The sequence below is a fragment of the Triplophysa rosa genome, linkage group LG18 (assembly GCF_024868665.1).
Source record: "Triplophysa rosa linkage group LG18, Trosa_1v2, whole genome shotgun sequence".
Taxonomy (NCBI): Eukaryota; Metazoa; Chordata; class Actinopteri; order Cypriniformes; family Nemacheilidae; genus Triplophysa; species Triplophysa rosa.
In genome coordinates, this window is record NC_079907.1 from 14,888,213 (window position 1) to 14,897,608 (window position 9,396).

Here is a 9,396-nt window from a genome sequence, read left to right on the forward strand (position 1 = left end):
GACATTTAGACGTACCACAGGCTCTTTGCTCATCTGAACCGTCGGGGCAGTCTGCCTCCCCATCACATACAAATGCCAGAGGGATGCACTCTCCACCCGTCAAGCACTTGAACTGCTGAGAGCTACAGGTGGACAGCGCTAAAAATCCAATGTGGAGAAGAATTTATATGATTTCTTCGTCAATCCAGCGAGTCAGCGGTCAGTCATGACTCATGAGAGCTACTTACGACAGTTTAGTTCATCAGAGTCATCTGCACAATCCTTGGTTCCATCACACCTCCAGTCTTGATCGATGCATTGGCCGTTATTGCACTGGAACTGATCACTGGCACACTGACCTGTTCAGAAAATGATCAGTGGGTTTTGAATGATCACTGTCTCTTATAATATGACGAAACATTGCTTGTTTTCACATTTGACAAATGAGTTGTGTGCCCATCTAGTCAAAATAATATAGTGTTTAAAGACTGTTCATTATTAAGAGAGAAACCATTTACCGAGGATTGCGATTGTGTTTTTTAATGTGGTAGTATAACAGATCACAGGTTGGTTTTTCTAGTAAATCTTAATAACTCAAATGAGCCGAGTTTATTGGGCAGTTTAGAAATATATTTTACTTCTGCAAGAAATAATAATCAATAAGTAACTTTGTTTATGGCGTTTTGGAGCTACTGTGTAGAAGACCTGAACTTTCCTCATGTGATCACCAATACATTTTTTTGCATAAACATTTTTTAGAGAGAGTTTTTAGTTTCTGCAGAATATATTTAAATCAGTTAAACTCACCATTTTTCATTTGTGTGAAATGAATATGATTACTCCAAATTTGGCTTAGTACTCACTGAATAACATTGTTCTAAATGAAAGCATCCCTCCACTTTCTGTTGTTTATTTTACAGTAAGATAGTATAAAATCATCAAGACCAAATCATTTATTTAATTTTAGGTAAACGATATAAGAAATCTCAGATTATTATATATTGTTTAAATTGAATTACTGGCATTAAAAAACTCACTGCATCAATGCCCATGATAATGTAAAACTAAATTATAAAATACTCTCCCAATGCTCAAGTGCAAAACGCATCAACTTAAAACTTAAAAAATATCAAATTTAAAACTGTAAATTTATAAAAATAACACATACCTTGAACAAAGCAGGGTCCACAGATTAAACATAGCACTGCCACAACATAGACATTTAATCGGTCCATTTTTGTGCTTTTCACAATTCTTGCACAGTTAATGAAAACTGGCCATGGAAAGGGAATAAATCTCTTCCTGTTTCTTGAGTTTCAGCGATCCATCCGCAGTGAGATTGACTCTGGACCCAAAAGCTCTATGATGGGCTTCTCTCTTAAAATAAACAGGGACTGGATGTAGGACACAAAGTTACAGCCCTTTATGAGCCCTGTCTCCTTATGAATTTCATCTAAGATTAACTTTTACCAGTAAAACGTGTCAACATCAGCAAAAAATACTTCAATGTCATGTTCATGTAACTGAAGAACCATCCTTTTAGTTTTTTTATTGGTGGTATAAGGTCTTGTAACTGTTAGAGGAACACAATCAAGTGCTTAAACTAGACAGGTAAAAATCTCTAGTTTTAAATTTGACAAAATTATCAAGTTGTGTCAGTTCATGTTCCATTCTTCATTTAAAAAGCCTTTAATGTGACAGCTAACCTTCTGAATTACTGATCATATTTAACATCAAAGCTTTAACATCATTTCATGTCTTGCACTGTAAAAATTAAAGGTACTTTGAGGAACCATTTGGGGTTCTTCACATTGCCACACCGGCGGAACCCTCAGGGGAAACTCAAGGCACCGCTTAATGAAGGGGGGCGGTTCTCTGAGGAACCCTCAAAGCTTCTTGGGGATCCCTTTTATTAAAATGGTCTGGAACCATCTTGGGTGCTTCAAGGCACCATTTCACAGTTTATATTTGCTATTCACAATATTTTAATAAGCAGAAATACTAAATCAAATACAACAGTTTATTGATAAACAACAACAATTTACATTGAATAAATATTTACAGAATGTTCAATATTGAACATTACCATTCTAAATTCATGAAATCACATGTATAATTAATATTGTGTTGGTGATATTGTTATAAATGAAAAGACTTTATCTTAACAAAACTAACCAAATAATTTGCCTTAATTTTAAATATACTGTACATACAGAAATATTTCAGGTACTTTGTACAAATGTACAATTGTAAAAAAGTCCAGCAAAAAAGTAGTCACTCATAGCAAGGCCTACACCCATGGTAAAGTTGTAATTTGCCAAAAAGCAAATCCTTGCGAGCTAGAGAAAACAATGCTGTTCTCTCCAAATGGGTTTCCTGCTATTACCAGGTGGTGTGAGGATCCATGTAGTCAAAGTCAAAATTATTTCTATAGTACATTTCACAATTTTGCATTGCTACAGTAGATATGTATTTATGGCAAAAAGAGAACAGGAGCTGCGCCTGTTGGCCTTAGGTGTCCCAGGCAGTGCAAGGATGAGCATCAGGGTGGGCTGGGTCTGTTGGCCTTGGGTGTCCCTGCGAATAAGACATGGAGATCAAAAAGAGGGATTTAGATAACGTCTCATAAAACATTAAATTTAATCATTTAGCACATCACAAACTGCAATTGGTTTACAAATGTAACAATAAACAAAATATTACAATGCCTGGAAGTCTCTGTTTTGGTCTATGGTTAAGGAGTACAATAGGCTATTTATAGCAACAACTGTAATAATCCACTTTAATCAGATTTTCCATTGTCAATGAGTATTTTTACATGTGCAAATATAACAAATAACATAATAATGAAAATATCACAATAAATATAATACTTACATTTTTTTGCTGCTCAACTGGAAAATACTGAAAATTCTGAGTTAAAAGGATAAAAATAGAACTGAATCATAAAAATATTTAATTACAGACAATTTATGTAACATGGGTGGGAAAACCATTCAACACAAACATCAATAAGTTAAAAAAGAGCTATACATTCACTAAAAGTGAACATAATAGCTAAAAGTGGCTAAAAGTCATTGTTTGTCATTAACACTAACGTTACGCACTTAACGTTAGCCAAACAAGCTTCATCTTAACTTATATTCGTTAGCATCTCGGCTAAACTGTGCCTACAGTTTGTAAATAAATGGTTTAAACAGCCAAAAGCGGCCATACAATTAGACGTGTCAGAGTATACATTTATATAAATAGTATATAGTTAGTATATTTAAGTTATTGACTTTACTTACATCCAATGGGACAGTCGAGAGGTTGTTGCGATCCGTTATTTTGAATTCCCGCCTGTCGCGCGAGCGGAACACCACCGGTGAACACTCGTGCCACTCATGTTTGATCGCAGACGGATCGGCGACATCAAAGCACAGTGAGAGCTATTTGTGAACTGACTGCTCTGTATGCTTTAGAGATGTTATTCTAAGTCCGTATGCTTTTTGTCATAAGGTGATTGATCTGCGCAGAGCGGGAAAAAGTTAAACACACATACTAACGAAAGCGCCACATGGCACATGCATTGACGCTGCGACATTGGGCCAACAGCGCCACAGTACTGTGGAGGGCGAGACTGCACAATAAACACACAGAGCAGCTGCAGTTTGTTTGGATGGAAAGCACAACAACGTTTACATTGTCAAAAGATTTCAGTGACTTAGGATCTACTTATAGAATAAAAATGTTTATTTATAATATATTAATATAATTAATCATATAATACACATAGTAAGAAATATAAAATAATCCAAAAGCTTGCTGAAATTTTTCTAAATAACATTTAGCCTTTTCTAATCATGTGCATGATTTTAAAATGTGTGTTCACTTAGCAGGGGCCAAAAAACAAACTTTGGACTATTCTTATTCTCATAAAACATCAAAATGATCAGACACTAAAAATCCCTATTTCATGCAGAATTTTGTGGGGTTCCTCTAGATACTGTCTTGTACAAGAGAGATTCTCCAGTAACCACTTACAAGTTTACAGATCTTACAAGAGCCATTTTTTAGAATTTGAGTTCCTTCAATAACCCGCAAAGCACTTTGAGGTCCCAGTGTAGTGAAAAGGTGACTCCAGAACTTCACAACTGAATATGGGGTTATTCAAGAATCTTCTAGGTTCCTGGAAGAACCACAAAGACTATAGATGGTTCCACCATAACCCTTTTATTGAGAAAAAGAGCTTTGGAGCACTTAAAATACAGTTTAAGATTCTTTGAGTACACAACAGGATATTTGAGGCACTTTTTTGTCAGGTTCCGGGTCTGAGCACCGGTTGGTTCATGTGTTTGTTTATGTTTCTTCCCACCAAGCACATGGAGGAGCCCGTTTGACAGCTCTACATGTGTTCGGTCTTTACTTTTGGGTGCTCCGCCCTCCTTGTTATCCACTCATCACCGCACTCCTGTTTTCACTCCCGCTAATCACTCCACACCGGTTTCCACTCTTGCTATCTCCTCTCTCCCTTCTTATACTTTCAGTTTCCTATGTTTCTCGTCAGTCCGTTAGGCTTCTAACCTTCCGACGATCAGTCTTGCTTAAACCTAGTTCAGTCTGGTCTTGTCTTGTCTTGTCTTGTCTTGTCTTGCCTTGCCTTGCCTTGCCTTGCCTTGTCTTGTCTTGCCTTGTTCAGTATTCTTGTGGCTAACTTGCTTTGTTCGTCCAGGCTCCAGTTCTATTTTGCACCCTGCTTGGTGATACATTTTCACGCAGATCCGTGCACCGGCGACCGTGGCACCATCTCTGGCTGAAGGCGGAAGGAGTTTTGTTCGGTTGGATTTACCTTTTCTCTACGGGAGCGTTAGAGTGGATTTACCTTTTCTCTACGGGAGCGTTTGAGTGGATTTACCTTTTCTCTACGGGAGCGTTTGAATGGATTTACCCTTTTTTCTCCAGGAGCGTTTGAGCGGATTTACCTTTTTCTCCGGGAGCGGTTGAGCGGATTTACCTTTTGCCCTCCGGGGCGGTTTTGTGGATTTACGAGCGGATTTACCTTTTGCCCTCCGGGGCGGTTTTGTGGATTTACGAGCGGATTTACCTTTTGTCCTCCGGGGCGGTTTTGTGGATTTACCTTTTTCCCTCCGGGGCTGTCAAGTGGATTGCCTTTTCCCTCCGGGGTTTTTTCTAGTGGCTTTTCTTTTGCCTTTTTCGGCCGAGCGCTCGTGCCCTGTGTCTAGCTTCTGTTCAGGGTTTTTGTTGATTCCTTCATTGCTTGATCTGACGTTTACTAATAAAGGATATTTTGGTGATCCCTGCTTCTGACTCCCATCCTTCTGGCGTGACAGAACGGACTGACCAGAATGGAGTCAGCGGGACCTGATCATCTCCGCACCGCTGTCGTCCAACAGGGGGTTTTGCTGGGTCAGCAGGCTACACAGCTCAATGCCACCACTCAGGAGGTAGGGGCAATCAACGCTCAGATATCGGAGCTCGCTACCCGACTTGACGAGCTACGACTGATCTCGGCTTCCGCCACAACCGACTGTCGCGAGCCAGAGCCTCACGCTAATAACCCGCCGGTATATGACGGTGATCCAGATTCGTGCCGGGCTTTTTTGTCTCAGTGTGCCTTGGTGTTCACGCTCCAGCCCCGCCGGTACGCCTCGGAGGCCTCAAGAGTGGCATATGTGTTGACCCTCCTCTCCGGTCGAGCCCGTGAATGGGGAATAACGGTATGGAATGCCAAGGCTTCATTCTGCTCCTCCTTTGAGGAGTTTCGCACGGAGATGGCAAGACTGTTTGACCGCTCGGTTTAGGGGGATGAGGCCGCCGCCTTGTTATCCCACATCACACAGAGGGACAGCTCGGTCACAGACTACGCCATCCGTCTAAAGACACTGGCGGCGGCGTGCGATTGGAATGCTAGTGCAGTACGCGCACGCTTTTTGGAGGGCCTCCATTACGCCATCGCTGATGAACTGGCTGCCCTAGATCTGCCTAGTGAACTTGAGGCACTCATCAGTCTCTCTCTCCGGGTGGAGAGTCGACTCGTTTGACGTCAGCAACGCCAACGCCGTCCTTCCAGTCTTCCTTGGCGATCTCAGTCCTTATCTGCTAACGAGACTCCTTTGGCCGCCGATTCCGGTTCCGAGCCCATGCAGCTGGGTCGACTCCGCCTCACTCCTCAGCAGAAGCAACTCCGGATGGCTCAAGGTCTCTGCCTGTACTGCGGGAGGGCGGGCCACTTTGCTCTTCGGTGCCCTTTAAAAGATCGTGCCCACCAGTAAGACGGAGAGTCCTGGTGGGCGCCACACATTGCTCAACCTCTCCCTTTGGACGGGCTCAGTTACCCTTCAAAGTGCTCTTCCAGGGTATCACCCATACTGGCCATGCCTTACTCGACTCAGGGGCCGAAGGCAACTTTATCGACACCACCACGGCTCAGGAATGGAGGATCCCGGCAGTTCCACTCGCCGATCCTATTGAAGCCTGGTCGCTGGCGGGCAATCTCCTCACAACCATCACTCACGTCACCCCTAGTGTAAGTCTGCTCCTGTCGGGTAACCACTGTGAGGATATTGTGCTGTACATCATTGATTTTCCTAAGAGCTCAATCGTTCTGGGACATCCATGGTTCGTACAGCACAATCCTCACGTGGACTAGAGGAACAGTTCTATTCTCTCCTGGAGTCAGTCTTGTCATGTGTCTTGTCTGGGTCCTGTCTCTTCTCCTGTTTCTGTGTTTTGTGCTCCGCAGGTGCAACCCTCTGACCTCACTGGCGTTCCGGTGGAGTACCGCGATCTCGGCATGGTATTCAGCAAGTCTCGGGCCACCTCGCTTCCTCCGCACCGCTCCTTCGACTGTTCTATTAACCTCCTTCCAGGCACTTCTCCGCCTAAGGGTCATCTGTACTCCCTGTCCGGTCCTGAAAGAGAGGCTATGGACCAGTACATTCAAGAATCACTCCTAGCCGGACTCATTCGGCGCTCTTCTTCCCCGGCGGGTGTGGGGTTCTTCTTCGTCCAGAAGAAGGACGGCTCCCTGCGACCTTGTATTGACTATCGAGGGCTGAATGACATCACTATAAAGAACAGGTACCCCCTACCTCTCATGCCCTCAGCCTTTGAACTCTTGCAGGGAGCCCAGGTCTTCACTAAGTTGGACCTCCGTAATGCCTATCACCTGGTTCGCATCAGGGAGGGAGATGAGTGGAAGACAGCATTTAACACCCCCACGGGACACTTCGAATATCTGGTTCTTCCTTTTGGTCTAACCAACGCTCCTGCTGTCTTCCAGGATCTGGTCAATAGCGTTCTGGGTGACATGATTAACATTTTTGTCTTTGTGTACTTGGATGATATACAATTTTTTTCCCCCTCTCTCCAGGCACACACCCAGCACGTAAGACAGGTCCTCCAACGCCTACTCGAGAATCAACTTTTTGTCAAGGCGGAGAAGTGCGAATTCCACGCCGAGTCGGTTACGTTCCTTGGCCATATAATTTCTTCAAGGGGTATCAAGGCAGACCCTGCTAAAATTAAGGCTGTCGCCGAGTGGCCCATCCCTGACTCTCGTAAGGCCCTGCAGTGCTTCTTGGGTTTCGCCAATTTTTATCGCCGATTCATCAGGAATTTTGGCCAAACGGCCATGCCTCTTACCGCTTTGACCTCCACTAAGGAACCCTTCAGATGGAATCGAGACGCTCAGGTAGCCTTTGACTCACTCAAGTCCAGTTTTGACTCTGCACCTATTCTGTCTATTCCAGATCCTGAGCTCCAATTCATTGTTGAGGTTGACGCATCTGATGTCGGGGTCGGCGCAGTCTTATCCCAGCGGTCCTCTCGTGATGGGAAGGTGCACCCCTGCGCCTTCTTCTATCACCGCCTCAGTCCTGCGGAACGTAATTACGACATTGGCAACAGAGAGTTGTTAGCGGTGAGACTGGCCTTGGGGGAGTGGCGCCATTGGCTGGAGGGAGCAGCGCAGCCCTTCTTGGTCTGGACGGATCACAAGAACCTGGAGTATATCCGTTCGGCCAGGAGACTGAGTTCACGCCAAGCCCGCTGGGCACTCTACTTCGGTCGTTTTAACTTCACCCTCTCGTACCGGCCCGGGTCAAAGAACCTCAAGCCCGATGCCCTCTCCCGCCAGTTCGAGGTCAATGAGAGAGAGCTACTTCACGAGACCATCCTCCCTAGGCGAGTGGTGGTCGGGGCTCTCTCCTGGGGCATCAAGCGACGGGTGACGGAGGCCGGTCGAGGGGTGCAAGTGCCGGCAGAGTGTCCAGAGGGTAGGTTATCAGTTCCGGCGGTGCTGCGCTCCGAGGTTCTTCGGTGGGGTCACTCGTCCAGGCTGGTTTGCCATCCAGGTACTCGGGGGACGACGGTGGCCATCCGTCATTTTGTTCCTCTGCCCAAGCTCCCCTCCGCCCGGGAGACCGCTCAACTGATGGTGGACCACGTCTTTCGCCTCCATGGGTTGCCGGTCGACGTGGTTTCTGATAGGGGTCCTCAGTTTACCTCTCGGTTCTGGAGAGAATTTTGTAGACAGATCGGGGCCTCTGCGAGTCTGTCTTCTGGTTTCCACCCTCAGACCAACGGGCAGTGTGAGCGGGCCAACCAGGATCTTGGAAGAATGCTTCGCTGTCTGACATCTAACAATCTGAGTTCCTGGTGCTCTCAGCTCTCTTGGGTAGAGTACACCCACAATTCCCATCCATCGGCGGCGTCAGGTATGTCCCCTTTTGAATGCTCCATGGGTTATAATCCTCCTTTGTTTCCTTCACAGGAGCCCGACGCCGCGGTTCCGTCCGCTCTGGCCTTCGTCCAACGCTGCCGACGCACATGGAGGAGGGCCAGAGGGGTCTTCGTCCGGGCCGAAGGACGGACCAAAGCAGCAGCCAACCGCCACCGGTCGTCTCCTCCTGCCTATGTCTGTGGTCAGCGGGTATGGCTCGCCACCAAGGACCTGCCTCTCCGGATGCCTTCTCGTAAACTGGCTCCCAGGTTCATTGGTCCATTCCGCATTTCCAAGGTGGTTAATCCGGTGGCGGTCAGGCTCAGACTCCCTCACTCTCTTGGTCGGGTTCACCCTGTTTTTCATGTGTCCAGGGTTAAACCTGTGATCTATTCTCCCCTCTCTCCATCCAGCATCCGACCCACTCCTCCCCCCCCTCGTCTAGTGGATGGTTCTCCCACCTACACGGTGAGGAGGTTACTAGACATGCGTCGCCGTGGCAGAGGTGTCCAGTACTTAGTGGACTGGGAAGGTTATAGCGCAGAGGAACGAAGCTGGGTACCCACCCGGGACATCCTGGACCAGTCGCTCATCGCGGACTTCCACCGGCGACGAGGTGAGACCCCGTCCAGAGTGCCTGGGGGCGCGGCTGGGGGGGGGTAATGTCAGGTTCCGGGTCTGAGCACCGGTTG

The 9,396-nt window shown here is 46.1% G+C and overlaps 1 protein-coding gene and 1 long non-coding RNA gene across 2 annotated transcripts in view; both read right to left on the minus strand.

The window, feature by feature from the left end:
* lrp2b (low density lipoprotein receptor-related protein 2b) overlaps positions 1-1,704 on the minus strand; it is a 43,668-nt gene extending 41,964 nt beyond the window's left edge. The window contains exons 1-3 of the mRNA XM_057359249.1: positions 1,686-1,704; positions 228-338; positions 16-138 (exon numbers count right to left, since the gene is read on the minus strand). Of these exons, the coding sequence (XP_057215232.1) occupies positions 16-138; positions 228-338; positions 1,686-1,704 (253 nt within the window). The remainder of the gene's footprint in view (positions 1-15; positions 139-227; positions 339-1,685) is intronic.
* A 540-nt stretch (positions 1,705-2,244) lies between these two features.
* On the minus strand, positions 2,245-3,479 carry LOC130569650 (uncharacterized). The gene is made up of 3 exons (XR_008964862.1): positions 3,270-3,479; positions 2,857-2,892; positions 2,245-2,556 (listed from the first exon to the last, which is right to left on the minus strand). It is a non-coding gene; the product is annotated as an uncharacterized LOC130569650 (long non-coding RNA).
* Between the last annotated feature and the right edge of the window lie 5,917 nt (positions 3,480-9,396).